Consider the following 18994-nt stretch of genomic DNA (forward strand, 5'->3'; position numbering starts at 1 on the left):
TGCCAAGCACAGGCTCTAGGCATGTAGGCTTCAGTATTGTGGCATATGGGCTCAGTAGTTGTGGCTCACAGGCTTAGTTGCTCTGTGGCATGTGGGATCTTCCCAGACCAGGGCTCGAACCCATGTCCCCTGCATTGGCAGGAGGATTCTTAACTGCTGTGCCACCAGGGAAGTCCCTGTTGGAAATTTTTAAATCACAATTTCAATATCATTGCTTGTAATTGGTCTGTTTATATTTTCTAATTCTTCCTGGTTCAGTCTTGGAAAGTTGTACCTTTCCAAGAATTTGTCCCTTTCTTCCAGGTTGTCCATTTTATTGGCATATAATTGCTTGTAGTAGTCTCTTACAATGCTTTGTATTTCTGTGGTGTTCATTGTAACTGCTCCTTTTTCATTTCTAATTTTATTGATTTGAGTCCTCCCTTTTTTTCTTGATGAGTCTGGCTAAAGGTTTACCACTTTTTTATATCTCCTCAAAGAACCACCTTTTAGTTTTATTGATCTTTGCTATTGTTTTCTTCATTTCTATTTCATGTATTTCTGCTGTTATCTTTATGATTTCTTTCCTTTTACTGATTTAGGGTTTTCTTTGTTCTTTCTCTAGTTACTTCAGGTGTAAGCTTAGATTGTTTGAAATTTTTCTTGCTTCTTGAGGTAGGATTGTATTGCTATAAACTTCCATCTTAGAACTGCTTTTGCTGCATCCCATAGGTTTTGGGTCATTGTGTTTTCATTGTCATTTGTTTCTATGTATTTTTTTATTTCCTCTTTGATTTCTTCAGTGATCTCTTGGTTATTTAGCAGCACACTGTTTAGCCTCCATGCATTTGTGTTTTTTACAGTTTTTTTCCTATAATTGATTTCTAATCTCATAGCATTGTGGTCAGAAAAGATGCTTGATACAATTTCAATTTTTTAAAAATTTTCTGAGGCTTGATTTGTGACCCAAGGTGTGATCTATCCTGGAGAATATTCCATGTGCACTTGAGAAGAGAGTGTATCCTGCCACTTTCAGGTGGAATGCCCTACAAACATCAATTAAATCTATCTGGTCTGTTTTGTCATTTAAAGCTTGTGTTTCCTTATTTATTTTCTGTCTGAATGATCTGTCCATTGGTGTAAGTGGGGTGTTAAAGTCCCGCACTATTATTTTGTTGCTGTCGATTTCCTCTTTTATGGCTGTTAGCATTTGCCTTATATATTGAGGTGCTCCTTTGTTGGGTGCATAAGTATAATTGTTACATCTTCTTCTTGGATCAATCCCTTGATCATTGTGTAGTGTCCTTCCTTATCTCTTGTAACAGTCTTAATTTTAAAGTCTATTTTATCTGAGTATTGCTACTCCAGCTTTCTTTTGATTTCCAATTTCATGGAATATCTTTTTCCCTCCCCTCACTTTCAGTCTGTATGTGTCCCTAGGTCTGAAGTGGGTCTCTTGTAATCAGCATATATACGGGTCTTGTTTTTGTATCCATTCAACCAGTCTGTCTTTTGGTTGGAGCATTTAATCCATTCACATTTCAGATAATTATCGATATGTATATTCCTGTTACCATTTTCTTAATTGTTTTGGGTTTGTTCTTGTAGGTCTTTCTTTTCTCTTGTGTTTCTCATCTAAAGAGGTACCTTTAGCATTTATTGTAAGGCTGGTTTGGTGGTACTGAATTCTCTTAGCTTTTGCTTATTTGTAAAGCTTTTGATTTATCCATTGAATCTGAATGAGATCCTTGCTGGGTAGAGTAATCTTGGCTGTAGGTTTTTCCCTTTCATCACTTTAAATATAGCCTGCCATTCTCATCTGGCCTGCAGAGTATCTGCTGAAAAATCAGCTGATAACCTTGTGAGGTGCCCTTGTATGTTATTTTTTGCTTTTTCCTTGATGCTTTTAGTATTGTTTCTTTGAATTTAATTTTTGTTAGTTTGATTAATATGTGTATTGGTGTGTTTCTCCTAAGGTTTATCCTGTATGGGACTCTGCACTTCCTGGATTTGGGTGGCTATTTCCTTTCCCATGTTAGGGAAGTTTTCGACTATAATCTCTTCAAATGTTTTCTCAGACCCTTTCTCTTTCTCTTTTTCTTCTGGGACCCCTATAATTTGAATGCTGGTGCATTTAGTGTTGTCCCAGAGGTCTCTAAGACTGTCTTCAATTCTTTTCATTCTTTTTTCTGCCCCTCAGCTGTTATTTCCACCATTCTATCTTCCAGCTCACTGTACTCATTCTTGTGCCTCAGTTATTCTGCTATTGATTCTTTCTAGTGTATTTTTCATTTCAGTTATTGTGGTATTCATCTCTGCTTGTTTGCTCTTTAGTTATTCTGGGTCTTTTTAAACATTTCTTGTATGTTCTCGATCTGTGCTTCCATTCTGTTTCCGAGATTTGGGATCATCTTTACTATCATTACTATGAATTTTTTTCAGGTAGGTTGCCTATTTCCTCTTCACGTATTTGGTCTTATAGGTTTTTACCCTGCTCCTTCATCTGTAACATATTTTTTTTGTCCCTTTTTTTATTTTTTTTATGTTTTATTTTTGGTGGGTGGGACTGTTTTCCTGTCGTACTGGTTGTTTGGCCTGAGGCTTCTTGCACTGGAGTTTGCAGGCAGTTGGGCAGCGCCAGGTCTGGGTTCTGCGGTGAGGACCTCTGGGAGACCTCACTCTGATGAATGTTCCCTGGGGTCCGAGGTTTGCTGCTAGTCCAGTGGTTCGGACTTGGTGCTCCCACCGCAGAAGCTCAGGCCTGACCCCCAACCCGTGAACCAAGATCACACAAGCTGTGTCGCGTGGCAAAAAAGACGAAAAAAGGGAGCAGAACAATAACAAAGAATAAAAAATAAAATAAAGTTAGAAAACTAACAGATACATTAGAAAAAATAAAAATGTAAATGAAACAACAACTGGAAGGTAAAATAGAATCACAGTGGGGGGGATAGAAGGCCAGAAAAGGACCTGGGGGTTGAGGGGCTGGCCTTCGTCTCCGTGCACTGGAGGGGCCCCAGAGTGCCTCTGGGCTCGGCGTGTGGAAGAGCGGGCCCAGGACCCCTGCTGGGGTCTGAGTGGGTGGGGGGAAGCTTCTTTCCTGAATTTTGGATTTATTATTCCCTTTTTCCTTTCATACATGTGTTTATGTGTATGTTTCCTAAACAACACATTGTTCAGTTTTGTGACTTTTGCCGAGAAGATATTGAATATAATTTTATTAATCCTGTAAGTGAACTGACAAAACTGATTAGTGATGAATACTATGTATGACTAGAAAAAACCAGTTTAAGTTTTGAGCAGACACATATTTAAGATTAATTCTGCATTATATGGAACGATACCTACAATTCAGTTTTTAGCAATATTTATTTCCATTAAGCCATTACCAATAGCTTTCTGCAGTGTTTTAGAAAAAGCAGATTAACGTTTTAAAATATTTACCAAGTAGGATCCGTTTTCATCTCAAATGATATCCTGTGATTTGTCACATCTAAAATAGTCTCTGCTGGAATTTTCATGGTCTTACCAGAAGATGTAAATGGTTTTCACGCAATTATGTATAACTGGCAACAAATGTGAAACATTATTAGTGGTAAGATGTGTTCTGATTTCAGAGATTTTAAATTGGGAGTTGGAGGGAACAAAAGAGATACATCTTAGAATAGATGAAAAGCAGAGATATGTAGATGAATTGGAGGGTTGTGACTTAAGAAATAAAGATATTTATTTTACATAGAAAGTCTAGAGATGGGTAATTCTAACATTTGTGTGGCGACCCTGGGCCCATGGTGTCTCTGGGATTCTGTTGGTCTTATCTTCTTGATCGTAATATGTCCAAACCAGTAAGGGGATTTTATGATTCATTCTTTTGTGTGGGAGTGATTTGGGATAAGGAGGGGAGCAAATGTGCTTTGTACAGGGACAGAATATGCTTTGTCCTTGTTAGAGTCTGTCTGTCTTTGGGAAGTGACAGTTCAATTTCCCTTTATTTCTCAGAGGCCAGAATAGGGTCAGAGCCTCACCTTAGCAAAGAGGAGTGGAGTTACAGTGAGTGGCATAGGTTATGATTCATCCCTTTGGGACTAGAAAAGGGGCCTGCCTACCTTCTCTAAGACAAAGGGATATCTGCCCTTTACAGCAGGTAAGAAGTAGAGGCGATGACTGCTTCTTAGGCAATAAAGTGTGTGCGGCATCAGCTTTTCATGAGTGTTATTTTTTTGAATAGGCTCTTTATATCATTTTTTGTATTTCTACGTTGCTTTCTCCTTTTTATTTCAGTTTTATGTTTGTTTGTTGACAAGGACTTTTAGCTTTTATGTTAAACTAGGGTTTGTCCTTTTAATTTCTAGGCTTATAAAGAATCTCTTTACCCCAGAATTTACAAAACTCTTTTAAATGTCATCTAATTTTCTTTGTAGTATGGTAACATGATTTATCAATAGGGAATTCTTATTGATAGAGAGTCAAGTTGTTTATATGTTTTAAGGTATTCAATATTTTTTTAATTTTCAGGGAACCTAGAAAAGTTGTTCTTCATCGTGGTTCAACAGGCCTTGGTTTCAACATTGTAGGAGGTGAAGATGGAGAAGGAATATTTATTTCCTTTATTTTGGCTGGAGGACCTGCTGATCTTAGTGGAGAGCTCAGAAAAGGAGATCGTATTATATCGGTAGGATATGTTAATCAAAATAATGTTTTTATTATTTTAACTATGACCTGTTAATTACTAAAAGTTTTGTTTTTTATGTTCTAAAGTTGTGGGAGATATTTCTGCTCTCTTCTTCTTCTAACATTTTGCAACTTAATTGTGGAATTACAGTGTTGACCAGAACACGTTCTGTATGACAGATTTTCTTTTAGTATTTGACTGACTTGTAAGAGGTCAGTCTTTATGAATGTGCTTAAAGAAAGTATGTGTTCTCTATTTGTTGACTGTAGGGCTTTCTGTGTCTGTTAACTCATCCTTGTTACTTTCATAGTTCACATCTGCTTTACACTTCAATCTGTTGTCACTTTATCTATTACTCAGAGACTTTTTAAGTTTATCTGGTGGGTTTAACAGTTTGTCCTGGCAGCAGTTTTTTTCCCTTGTACCTTTGAAACTATGTTATTAGATGCATCTAAGTTTAGAATAAGCATTCCTTCCTGGTGAGTTGAAATTTTTTATTATTAGGTAATGATCATCTTTGTTTGTAATAATGGTTTTTACCCCAGAACCTATACTGCCTGATATTCCTGTGGCTCTGCTGACTTTTTTTTGCTTGATATTTGGCTCATCTTTTCTCCATTTTTTACTTTCAGTTTGTGTGCTTAAGTGCCTGTTACCCATACAATTTTTTTAAGCAAATTAATTTTTTAATTTATTTTTATTTTATTTATTTTGGCTGTGTTGCATCTCTGTTGCTGCTCACAGCCTTTCTCTAGTTGTTGCAAGTAGGGGCCACTCTTCATTGTGGCGCACAGGCTTCTCATTGTGGTGACTTCTCTTGTTGCAGAGCACGGGCTGTAGGCTTGTGGGCTCAGTAGTTGTGGCTCACAGGTTCTCGTGCGCAGGCTCAGTAATTGTGACGCACGGGCTTAGTTGCTCCATGGCATGTGGGATCTTCCCAGACCAGGACTCCAACCCGTGTCCCCTGCATTAGCAGGCAAGTTCTTAAAACCACTGCGCCACCAGGGAAGCCCCCCATACGATTTTAAACTAAAACTGTATCCATAATTCAGCTCTTCTCCCTAATGACTCAAACTTTGGGAAACCTTAATTATAATTGGGCTGTTTCCAGTCTTTTACTTCTGTTTCATTTTTATACCCCAAACTGAGTCATTTTTCTTCTTGGTTTTTAACAGTTAATCCCTGTGTTCTATAATTTTTTGTTTATTATCCTTGCTTATATCTCACTTTTTCTTCTGTGCTTCTCAGTAAGCCTCTGACAGCAGTGGGACTGGGTTTGTTTTATAAGGCTGTCTTGATCATTGTAGAAAAGTTAGCTTTTCTAGCTCCCATCCTCATGCTAGTAGAACTCCCTAATCATTTCAGAAAGCAAAAATGTCCCTCAAATATCAAATGCATCTTAGTGGGAGCTCTTAGATTGTTCTTTCAGCAATGATTTCTTGATGGTACATACTGTTAGAGTTTACCTGAAACTGTTTTTAATTTACCCTCACTTATAAATTCAGTCTAGAACTCTAGGTTGATAACTGTTGACTCAATACTGTAAACATATTACTTTATACTATCTGGCTTCTTTTGTTGCTGTTTAATGAAAGAGATCACTGTACATTGTTTGTAGGTGATTTTATTTTTCACTAATTGCTCCTAAGTCTCTTAGCCTTTGGTATACTGCAGTTTTACTAAAATATGTCTATGTCTAGCATTTTATTTATTCTGTTTGGGAGTCATTATGCTTGCTGAATCAGAGGAGTCCTGTCTCATCAATTCAGGAATCTTAGCCATCATCTTTTTAAATATTGCCTTTCCCACATTGTGTGTATTCTGTCCTTCTTGAACTCCTATGAGAGGACATTATCATTCTGTTCTCCATGTCTTTTAATCCCGATTTCATATTTATCAACTCTATCTCCTTATACTTAATTTCAGTCAGATCTGTTTTCTAGTCCATAAATTTTCTTTATCTGTGTCTAATCTGCTCTTTAGGCTAAAACTAACTTTTTCAGTTCAAAGTACCATTTTCTTTCTAGAAGTTCTTTCTAATTCTTTTTCAGATCTTCCTTGGTGGTTTTGGGGGAGTCTTAATTATTTAAAGTTTCTTATGTTCTTTTGGGGTTTTCTTTTAAACCTATTTATTTTATAGAGGCGTATCTTGAAGATACTGTAGGTTCAGTTCCAGACCACCACCATAAAGCAGATATTGCAATAAAGCAAGTCAAACAAATATTTTGATTGCCCAGTATATGTAAAACTTATGATTATACTATATTGTAGTCTGTTACATTAGCATTATGTCTTAAAAAAAAAATGTTCATACCTTAATTTAAAAATACTTTATTGCTAAAAAATGCTAACCATTATCTGAGTCTTCAGAAAGTCATAATCTTTTTGCTGGTGGAGGGTTTAAAATATTGCAAGAATTATTAAAATATGACAGTGACATGAAGTAAGCAAATGCTGTTGGAAAAATGGCACCAATAGAGCTTGCTCAAAGCAGGGTTGCCACAAACCTTCAATTTGTAAAAAACGTAGTACCTGTGAAGTACAACAACGTGAAGCACAATAAAGCCTGTATTCTATAAATCATAGTTCTGTTTTCTGAAATTTATAGGTATCTAATCCATGTTACTTTATGGTGACCTGTAGGGCATTGTTTTCTTATGTTCTAAATTTTGCAATGTGAACCTAATGTCAGTAGTTCTTTATTCACGTCGTGTGCAGGTGGTCAGTGCTGCCTGAATTGGGGAGGGGTATTCTCTGAATGTCTTACATTGCCCATGGTGGACTCAGGAGCATCATTCTTACCACCAGTTTTCCGATGAGAAAACTGAAGTGTAAAGATTCACTTGCTCATAGTAGCTAATAACACCCCATAAGTGGTTTAGTCCGGATTCACCTTAACCACTGTATTATTCTATGCCATTTTGTTTTTAATTAAAAATTTAGGTAACACTTTCTGAAATTTTAGGATCTGAGATACAGGAAAAAACCTATATCCTGGGTCAGCAATGCTATTCAGTATTCATAACTCTTTTAAATCATTTCTTCTATATAAAGTAAAGAAAATCAGAGAATACTCTTCAAACCGAACATATATATGGCTGGAACATGGTAGGAAAAGCATTCCAGAAATTGAATCTTTTATTGCAGTTTTCAGATTGCAGTCCCACTTGCCACCTGACCCTTCCCTGCACATACTTAGACGTATCAACGTACTCCTGCAGCCTGTGTTTTTGAGGTTCGCTTATAATTCAAGATAGACTGAGTCCAAGACGGAAGGTGGCTGATCGTTTACAAAAGAAGTAGAGCTCTTTTTTGTTTTAGTTGTTTGGAGGTTGTGGTATAACTAACTGATGTTTGAATGAAAATCTTGGGAATTTGAGTCTTCAAATAGGCAATGGTACTTTGTTAAGGATTATAGTATACAGTTTTACAAAATAAGTTACTAATATGCAGTACAAGTAAATGGAAGTTGTACTCATATGCTTCAAGGCTACAGCAACTAAAATAGCATAGTACTACCTCAAGACAGTGATTATTGGAACAGATCTGTAAAGCAGAAATACACTTTAGTTACAGTGTTAGAATGTTGAGAGTCTTAAGAGACCATCACTCTTATGTTAACAACCAAAACAATCTGGGTAAAAACTGATCTCATCAGAGAACTGAGGACTCAAAGTGACCTAAGTAAACTAACTTCCAGATAGTAATTAGCTCTTCATAGAAGGGGAGACACCCATGGTAGCTCCTCCTTAGAAGGGTGGTGGGAGAAAGAGAAGGATTAGATGGGGATACGGAGAAACCAGCCATACTTTACCCAACGTGTAATAGCCTCAGTGGACTGGTGAAACTGATGAAAATTCTGGGAAGCCACAGAGTAAGTTTATACCTATCTGCCAACTCTTTTTATGGGTCTTCACCAAGAGCTTGGCGCTTGTAAACCAAAGGTTGTGAACCAACAGAGAACTGAGAGAAAATTAATACTGAGTCATACAGAGCATCCCAAAATACAAGGCATCTGCCAGCAAATAGGGCACCTTGAGCAGAAGATCTATGAAAACCAATCTCAGCAACTCTGTACTTTGAGTTGCTCAGGGATGAGAGTGGGGCAAGAGAGCTGAGAAAAAGCCCTCTGAGAGAGTGTGGACAGAGATATCTCCAAGACACAGCAAGCCTGGGGCAGGCCTAGAGAGCAAAGAGAACTTACCAGCAACCTCAGGAGGCTGGCCGCAGAGTTGCAGGGGTGGGGGTGTATGCACGGGCGCCCGTGCACGTGCAGTGGGATGAGGTCTTTGCACTAGTAAAGGGCATTTTACCAGTGCTCATAACCTAAGCCCCTGAGAAGGAAAACTCTTAAATCTACCCTCAAAACAGTTGAAACTAAACTTAAAGCTACAACAAAATCCAGCAGCTCAACTATAGATCACACAGACGCAGCTGCGCCACTCTCGTGGCCTGGCGCAAGGATTATTCCCTGTTCTGGAATTAAATATTATTTATCATTTATTTTTTATTTCAGCCTCTACTGTTATTTTATCCGATGTGTCTTCTTTATAATTAAAAGTTACAAAACATGCAAAAAAGAAAGAAAAGCTAATTGTCAAGACAGAAAGCAGTCAATATAAGTAACTTGAGGGCTTCCTAGGTGGCGCAGTGGTTTAGAATCCGCCTGCCAATGCAGAGGTCATGGGTTCGATCCCAGCTCCAGGAAGATCTCACATGCCGCGGAGCAACTGAGCCCGTGCGCCAAAATAAATAAATAAATAAATAAGTAACTTGAGAAAAGGCTCAGATACTGGATTTATGCAACAGGTACTTTAAAATTATTAAGATAAAATCAAGATGATGATAAAAATACTAAAGGATATAGGAGTTAAGGTAGACAATATGGATGATAAGATTGGAGAATTTCAGCAAAGACAGAGAAAGTATAAAAAATGAGTCACGTGGAATTGCTAGAAATTTTTTTTTTTAACTATCAGAAATAAAAATTTTGTCTGAAAGGTATAACAGCACACTGGAATCAGAAGAGGGAAGAATCAGTGAACTTAAACATAGGTCAAAGAAAGTTTCCAAACTGAAACATAAAGCGGGGGGGAGGGGGAGATTGGGAAGAAAAAGTAGACCCAAGCGTGCGAGGTCTATGGAGATAAAGAGGAGATATCAGACAGTAAAGAGGAGAGAGAATCTTTTAAAGACATGATAACAAAGCACTTTCACAAACTGATGAAAAACATCAACCCACAGATCTATGAAGCCTAGCAAATCCAGGGCAGAATACATGCAAAGGAAACCACACCTAGATACATTGTAAAATGCCGAAAAGGTGTGCTAAAGAGCACATGTTAAAAGTAAACATAGAAACACGTTACATATATAGGAACAATGCAAACGACAGCTGGATTCTCACTGGAAATATTAGAAGATATAAAGGAATTGAACAGTATCTTTAAGTGGTGAAAGAAAAAAACTCAACCTAGAATCCTACATCTGGTGAAATTAGTCATCAGAAATGAAGATGAAATAAAGACATTTCAAACAGACAGTATCTTAGAGAATTTGTTCCTGACAGACCTATAAGAAATACTAAAAAGAATTGTCCCGGTTAAAGAGAAAGTATATCAGATGGAACCTATATCTGCAGAAGGGAAATAAGAATAATAGAGTAAATACCTAGATAAATATAAAAGGTACATTTTTAGAAAATAATTTTACATATTTCATTATAAAACTATTGACTGTTAAAACAAAATAACCGCATTGTTGTATGTGAGTTATGGCATATCTAGAAGTAAAATATAAGACCACTAAAGCACAAATAGAAAGGGAGGATGAAATTATCCTATCGGTTCTTTTTTTTTTTTTTTAGGCTCTTTATTGGAATATAATTGCTTTACACTCTTGTACCAACTTTTGAGGTACACCCAGGTGAATCAGCTGTATTTATACATGTATCCTAATATCCCCTCCCTCCCGCGACTCCCTCCCTCTCTCCCTGTCCTGGCCCTCTAAGGCATCACCCATCATCAAGTTGATCTCCCTGTGTTATACAGCAACTTCCCACTAGCGATCTGTTTTACAGTTGGTAGTGTATATATGTCTGTGCTACTCTCTCACTTCACCCCAGCTTCCCCTTCGCCCCCCGCCCCAACCCCGTGTCCTCCAGTCCATTCTCTGTATCTGCATCCTTATTCTTGTCCTGTCACTGGGTTCATGAGTACCTTTTTTTTTTTTTTTCTAAGATTCCATATATATGAGTTAGCATACAGTATTTGTGTTTCTCTTTCTGGCTTACTTCACTCTGTATGACAGACTCTAGGTCCATCCACCTCATTACATATAGCTCAATTTCATTCCATTTTATGGCTGAGTAATATTCCATTGTATATATGTGCCACATCTTCTTTATCCATTCATTTGTTGATGGGCATTTCGGTTGCTTCCATGTCCTGGCTATTGTAAATAGTGCTGCAGTGAACATTATGGTACATGTTTCTTTTTGAATTATGGTTTTCTCTGGGAATATGCCCAGGAGTGGGATTACTGGGTCATATGGTAGTTATATTTTTAGTTTTTTAAGGAACCTCCATACTGTTTTCCATAGTGGCTGTACCAACTTACATTCCCACCAACAGTGCAGGAGAGTTCCCTTTTCTCCACACCCTCTCCAGCATTTGTTGTTTCCAGATTTTGTGATGCTGGCCATTCTGACAGGTGTGAGGTGATACCTCATTGTGTCTTTTACTTGCATTTCTGTAATGATTAGTGATGTTGAGCATCTTTTCACGTGTTTGTTGGCCATCTGTATGTCTTCTTTGGAGAAATGTCTATTTAGGTCTTCCGCCCATTTGTGGATTGGGTTATTTGCTTTTTTGGTATTAAGCTGCATGAGCTGCTTATATGTTTTGGAGATTAATCCTTTGTCTGTTGCTTCATTGCCAAGTATTTTCTCCCATTCTGAGGGTTGTCTTCTTGTCTTATTTATGATTTCTTTCACTGTGCCAAAGCTTTTAAGTTTCATGAGGTCCCATTTGTTTATTCTTGATTTTATTTCCATGATTCTAGGAGGTGGATCAAAAAGGATCTTGCTTTGATGGATGTCATAGAGTGTTCTGCCTATGTTTTCCTCCAGGAGTTTTATAGTGTCTGGCCTTACATGTAGGTCTTTAATCCATGCTGAGTTTATTTTTATGTATGGTGTTAGGAAGTGTTCTAATTTCACTCTGTTACATGTAGCTGTCCAATTTTCCCAGCACCACTTATTGAAGAGGCTGTCTTTTTTCCATTGTATATTCTTGCCTCCTTTGTCAAAGATCAGGTGCCCATATGTGCTTGGGTTTACCTCTGAGTTCTCTATTCTGTTCCATTGATCTTCCTTTCTATTTTTGTGCCAGTACCATACTGTCTTGATCACTGTGGCCTTGTAGTATAGTTTGAAGTCAGGAAGCCTAATTCCACGAACTCCATCTTTCCTTCTCAAGATTGCTTTGGCTCTTCGGGGTCTTTTGTGTTTCCATACAAATTGTAAGATTTCTTGTTCTAGTTCTGTGAAAAATGCCATTGGTAATTTGATAGGGATTGCACTGAATCTGTAAATTGCTTTGGGTAGAACAGTCACTTTCGCAGTGTTGATCCTTCCAATCCAAGAACGTGGTATGTCCCTCCATCTGTTTGTACTGCCTTTGATTTCTTTCATTAGTGTCTTATAGTTTTCTGCATACAGGTCTTTTGGCCCCTTAGGCAGGTTTATTCCTAGGTATTTTATTCTTTTTGTTGCCGTGGTAAATGGGAGAGTTTCCTTAATTTCTCTTTCTGCTTTTCTGTTGTTAGTGTATAGGAATGCAAGAGATTTCTGTGCATTAATTTTGTATCCTGCTACTTTACTAAATTCATCGATTAGTGCTAGCAGTTTTCTGGTAGAGTCTTTAGGGTTTCCTGTGTATAATATCATGTCGTCTGCAAAGAGTGACAATTTTACTTCTTCTTTTCCAATTTGGATTCCTTTTATTTCATTTTCTTCTCTGATTGCTCTGGCTAAAACTTCCAAAACTATGTTGAATAATAATGGTGAGAGGGGACACCCTTGTCTTGTTCCTGTTCTTAGAGGGAATGCTTTCATTTTTTCCCCATTGAGAACGATGTTGGCTTTTGGTTTCTCATATATGGCTTTTATTATGTTGAGGTAATTTCCTTCTATGCCCATTTTCTGGAGAGTTTTTATCATAAATGGATGTTGAATTTTGTCAAAAGCTTTTTCTGGGTCTGTTGAGATTGTCATATGGTTTTTTTTTTTTTGTTTTTTTTTTTCCTGTTTGATGAGTTTATTTATTTTTTTTTATTTATTATTTTATTTTTTTTTTTTTGGGGGGTACACCAGGTTCAATCAACTGTTTTTATACACATATCCCCATATTCCCTCCCTTCCTTGACGCCCTGTCATATGGTTTTTATCCTTCAGTTTGTTGATATGATGTATCACGTTGATTGATTTGCATATATTGAAGAATCCTTGCATCCCAGGGATAAACCCCACTTGATCATGGTGTATGATCTTTTTAATGTGCTGTTGGAGTCTGTTAGCTAGTATTTTGTTTAGGATTTTTGCATCTATATTCATCAGTGAGATTGGCCTGTGATTTTCTTTTTTTGTGACATCTTTGCCTGGTTTTGGTATCAGGGTGATGGTGGCCTGGTAGGATGAGTTTAGGCGTGTTCCTCCTTCTTCTATATTTTGGAAGAGTTTGAGAAGCATAGGTGTTAACTCTTCTCGAAATGTTTGATAGTATTCGCCTGGGAATCCATCTGACCCTGGGCTTTTGTGTGTTGGGAGATTTTTAATCACAGTCTCAATTTCCATACTTGTGATTGGTCTGTTCATATTCTCTTTCTTCCTGGTTCAGTCTTGGAAGATTGTATTTTTCTAAGAATTTATCCATTTCTTCCAGGTTATCCACCTTTTTGGCATTTAGTTGCTTGTAGTAGTCCCTCATGATCTTTTGTGTTTCTGTGGTGTCTGTTGTTACATCTCCTTTTTCATTTCTAATTCTGTTGATTTGCGTCTTCTCCCTTTTTTTCCTGATGAGTCTGGCTAATGGTTTATCAATTTTGTTTATCTTCTCAAAGAACCAGCTTTTAGTTTTATTGATCTTTGCTATTGTTTCTTTCATTTCTTTTTCATTTATTTCTGATCTGATCTTTATGATTTCTTTCCTTCTGCTCACTTTGGGGGTTTTTTGTTCTTTCTTTGTTTCAGGTATAAGGTTAGGTTGTTTATTTGAAATATTTCTTGTTTCTTGAGGTAGGATTGTATTGCTTTAAACTTCCCTCTTAGAACTGCTTTTGCTGCATCCCATATGTTGTTTTCATTATCATTTGTTTCTAGATATTTTTTGATTTCCTCTTTGATTTCTTTAGTGATTTCTTGGTTGTTTAATAGCATATTGTTTAGCCTCCATGTGTTTGTATTTTTTGCAGTTTTTCTCCTGTAATTGATATCTAGTCTCATGGCTTTGTGGTCAGAGAAGATGCTTGATGTGATTTCAGTTTTCTTGAATTTACCGAGGCTTGATTTGTCACCCAAGATGTGATCTATCCTGGAGAATGTTCGGTGTGCACTTGAGAAGAAAGTGTATTCTGTAGTGTTTGGATGGAATGTCCTATAAATATCAATTAAGTCGAGATGGTCTAATGTGTCATTTAAAGCTTGTGTGTCTTTATATTCTTTTTGGATGATCTGTCCATTGATCTAAGTGGGGTGTTAAAGTCTCCCACTATTATTGTGCTACTGTCAATTTCCCCTTTTATGGCTGTTAGCATTTGCCTTATGTATTGAGGTGCTCCTATGTTGGGGGCATAGATATTTACAATTGTTATATGTTCTTCTTGGATTGATCCCTTGATCATTATGTAGTGTCCTTCCTTGTCTCTTGTAATAGTCTTTACTTTAAAGTCTAATTTGTCTGATAAGAGTATTGCTACTCCAGCTTTCTTTTGACTTTCATTTGCATGGAATATCTTTTTCCATCCCTTTACTTTCAGTCTGTATGTGTCCCTTGGTCTGAAGTGGGTCTCTTGTAGACAGCATATGTAAAGGTCTTGTTTTTGTATCCATTCAGCCAGTCTGTCTTTTGATTGGAGCATTTAATGCATTTACATTTAAGGTGATTATTGACATGTATGTTCCTGTTACCATTTTCTTAATTGTTTTGGGTTTGTTTTTGTAGGTCTTTTCCTTCTCTTGTGTTTCCTGCTTTAAAAAGTTCCTTTAGCAGTTGTTGTAAGGCTGATTTGGTGGTGCTGAGTTCTCTTAACTTTTGCTTGTCTATAAAGCTTTTGATTTCTCTGTTGAATCTGAATGAGATTCTTGCTGGATAGAGTATTCTTGGCTGTAGGTTTTTCTCTTTCATTGCTTTAATTATCCCCTGCCACTCCCTTCTGGCCTGCAGAGTGTCTGCAGAAAGATCAGCTGTTATCCTTATGGGTTTTCCCTTATATGTTATTTGTTGCTTTTCTCTTGCTGCTTTTAATATTTTTTCTTTGTGTTTAATTTTCATTAGTTTGATTAATATGTGTCTTGGTGTATTTCTCCTTGGGTTTATTCTGTATGGGACTCTCTGTGCTCTTTGGACTTGGTTAATTATTTCCTTCCCCATGTTGGGAAAGATTTCCACTATAACCTCTTCAAATATTTTCTCAGACCCTTTCTTTTTTTCTTCTTCTGGGATGCCTGTGATTCGAATGTTGGTGTGCTAAATGTTGTCACCAAGGTTTCTGAGACTATCTTCCATTCTTTTTTTTTTTTTTTCTTTTGGCACACGGGCTTAGTTGCTCCGTGGCATGTGGGATCTTCCTGGATCAGGGATCGAACCTGTGTCCCCTGCATTGGCAAGCGGATTCTTAACCACTGCGCCACCCAGGAAGCCCTCTTCCATTCTTTTTACTCTTTTCTCTCTTTCCTGCTCTGTGGCAGTTATTTCCCCCATTCTATCTTCCAACTCATTCGTTCTTCTGCCTCAGTTATTCTCCTGTTTATAGCATTGAGAGTATTTTTAATTTCGGTTATTTTGTTGCCCTTTACTGTTTGTTTGCTCTTTAGTTCTTCTGAGTCCTTATTAACTGTTTCTTGTATTTTCTGTATTTTGTTATTGAGACTTTAGATCGTCTTTACTATTATTACTCTGAATTCTTTTCCAGGCAATTTTCCTATTTCCTCCTCATTTATTTGGTCTTGTGGGGGTTTTACCTGCTCCTTTGCCTGCATGGTGTTTCTTTGTTTTCTCATTTTGTCTAATGTATAGTATTTGCTGTCTCCTTTCCCTGTGCTGCCTAGTAGTCATTCCTCTTGTTTCTGCCCTCTGCCCCCTGGGGTGGGGTTTGTCCAGTGTCTTGAGTAGGCTTCCTGTGGGGGGGGTCTGGTGTCTGCTTTCTGGTGTGTGGCTCTGTGTTTCTTCTCTCTGATGAGCAGGGCCGTGTCAAGTGGTGTTTTAGGGTATCTGTGAGGTTAGTATGGCTTTAGGTAGTCTGTGTGCTGATGGGTGGGTTTGTGTTCCTGTCTTGTTTGTAGTTTGGTGTGAAGTGTCCAGCACTGGCAGTTGCAGACAGTTGGACGAAGCCAAGTCTTAGACACTGATACAGGGCTCCATGAGCGTTTTCTGCAGTTAATCTTCCCTGTGTCTGAGGACTCCCTAGTAGTCTAGCATCCTGGATTCAGTGCTCCCTACCTAGAACCTCCTCCTTGACTTCTGATGGAGTAGTCCAGACTTCAGAGGTTGTTTGTCCCAGTTATGTCGGGATCTTTGCAGTCCTTTCTGGTGTCCGAGGTCGTTTGCTGGTGTTCCGCTGGTTCTCTGTGGGAATTATGGCGTCTTTTGGTGTGTTCCTGATGCATCTGTGGAGAGGGGTGCATTCCACATCCTTCTGCTTTGCCGCCATCTTTCTTCTCCCTTGAGCACAGAAATAAAAGGGATCAGCTGCGCCCCTTTGGTGCTGGGAGGTGGGCTACGGGGTTGCCATCCGTGCCGCCGCCTCTGTGGGTTGGGCAGATTCACGTGACCCACGCGGGCTCTGGAGCGGCTGGCAACTCTAAGGAAGCAGCGGCAGTGGCAGAGGTGGCGACAGTAGCCGGGAGGTAGCAGCCTTGCGAACGACCAGACAGCTGCCCTCTCGGACAGCTGTGGTGAGAGAGAAAAATCCCTATTGGTTCTTATACAGTTTGTGAAGTGGTGTAAAATTATTTGAAAGTAGCCTGTGATAATTTATACTTGCATGTTATAATCTCTAGTGGAAGCACTAAAAGTACTCCCCAAAGGTATAGTTTTTGAAACTCAATACAGGAGATAAAATGAAATATGAAAAAATATATGCTTTTTCCAATCAAAGGCAGGAAAGGAGGAAAAGACAAGGTAAAAAAAGCAATGTCAAGGTGTGAGATTAAAATCCAACTACAATAATATCTACATTATAGTTAGCACTCCAGTTAAGATGCAGAAATTGCTAGCTTGGTTCAAAAAAAAAAACCAAGATCCTTTATCAGAAATTCACTTTAAATATAAAGATTCATACGTTGTAAGTAAAAGAGTGGAAAAAATTACACTATATATACAACATATGAAAGATGCTGTGAGACTATATTCATATGAGACAAAATAGACTCCAAGGCTAATGGTGTTATTACTGAGAGATTTTATAATAAAGCATCATTTCTTCAAGAAGACATAACAGCCCTCAGTGTGCATGTACCTAATAATCCTTTCAAAGTACATGAAGCAAAAATTGCCAGAACTAAGGAGAGAAATGGACAAATCTACAATCAGAGTTGGGGATTTAAGCACCCAATTATCAATTCTATAATTGACAAAATAAGTAGAGAAAAGAAGAAAATAACTTTAGCCTTACCACTCATCATCTATAAAAATTAACTTGAAATGGATTGTAGGACTAAACTTCTAGAAAATAACATACAAGAAAATCTTAGTGAATTTGAATTAGTGAAAGATTTCTTAAATAGTACCAAGGGACCAAGTCAGACTAAGGGTAAATGGAAAGTCTTTTTAATAAATGATACTGAAGCAGCTGGATATCTTTATGGAAAAATACAAACTTCAACCCAGTCTTACTCCAGATGTAAAAATTAATTCTAGATTGATAATAAATCTTATAAATCTAAATGTGAAGTCCAGAACCATAATCCTCCTGAAAGAGAACATAGGAGGATATCTTTACAACCCTGAGGCAGACAACAGTTTCTTGGACAAGATATGTTAAACACTAACCATAAAAAAAGCTACCATTAAGAAACCAAATAGGCAAGCCATACAGTGGGAAAAAATATTCTCAGTATATGTATCTCACAAAAAACTTATATCCAGAATATATAAACATCTCCCACAAAGCAGCAGTAAGAGGTAACTCAATTTAAAAAATGAGCAAAAGACTTAAACAGATATTTCACAAAACAAGGTGTTTTAGTGTCCTATAAACACATGAAAATGTACTTAACATTAGGCATGAGGGCAATGAAAAAGAACAGCGAATAAACAGAGGAATTTGGTGGGAACAGTGTCGCTTTTCTGTATCTTGGTTATGGCATTGGCTGTACAACATACACTGATGTCAACACTTTTACCTGTAAACTAAAAAAGATTACTTCATTGAATGTAAATTATGCCTAAGTAAAAACATTTTTAAATCTGTAATGAAGTATCATATACTATCCAGCTGAATGGCTAAAGAAAAATTTTTTTAAAAAAAGATGACAACAAACCTTGGTGAGGATGTGGAGCAATTATAACTCTTATTCATTACTGTTGGGCATGTAAAACTATACAACTGCTACAGGAACTTTTGGGGAAATTTTAAAGAAATTAAACATACACCCAACTTTATCACCCAGATTTTACCCAAGAAACCTTATGTTTACAAAAACACTGTAACAAGAATATTCATAACAGCCTATTCATAATAAAACAACATAGATGACACTAAAAACCATTGTGCTGAGTAAAACAGAACACACCACAAAATACGTACTGTATGGTTCCAACTATAAGATAATCATGTGCAGGCAACACTGATTTTTATTGGTAAGTCAGAAAGTGATTGCTGGTAACTGTACTATTATAAACAGGCGTAATGGGGATTTCTGGGTTGGTTGATGGAAAAGGTATGTGTGGGGTTGTAGTTTCATGGGCATATACAATTGTCAGAAATCCTTACAACCCAGCTGTTCAAATTTGTACACTTTATTGCTTGTAAGTTATACTGTAATTTAAATTTTAAGAGTAATTTACAGTATAAGGGCAAATCAGTTGTAAGGAATAAATATTTTAAAAAATGAATGTTGTTGAA

At 37.4% G+C, this 18994-nt stretch overlaps 1 protein-coding gene across 8 annotated transcripts in view; it reads left to right on the top strand.

Annotated features, from left to right (window-relative positions):
- The window catches only part of DLG1 (discs large MAGUK scaffold protein 1), a 275356-nt gene that overhangs the window by 178914 nt on the left and 77448 nt on the right, over positions 1-18994 (top strand). For all 8 annotated transcript variants that reach the window (XM_057739271.1, XM_057739270.1, XM_057739274.1 and 5 more), the window contains one exon: positions 4495-4651. In XM_057739271.1, the coding sequence (XP_057595254.1) occupies positions 4495-4651 (157 nt within the window). The remainder of the gene's footprint in view (positions 1-4494; positions 4652-18994) is intronic.

The sequence above is a fragment of the Hippopotamus amphibius genome, chromosome 6 (assembly GCF_030028045.1).
Source record: "Hippopotamus amphibius kiboko isolate mHipAmp2 chromosome 6, mHipAmp2.hap2, whole genome shotgun sequence".
Classification (NCBI taxonomy): domain Eukaryota; kingdom Metazoa; phylum Chordata; class Mammalia; order Artiodactyla; family Hippopotamidae; genus Hippopotamus; species Hippopotamus amphibius.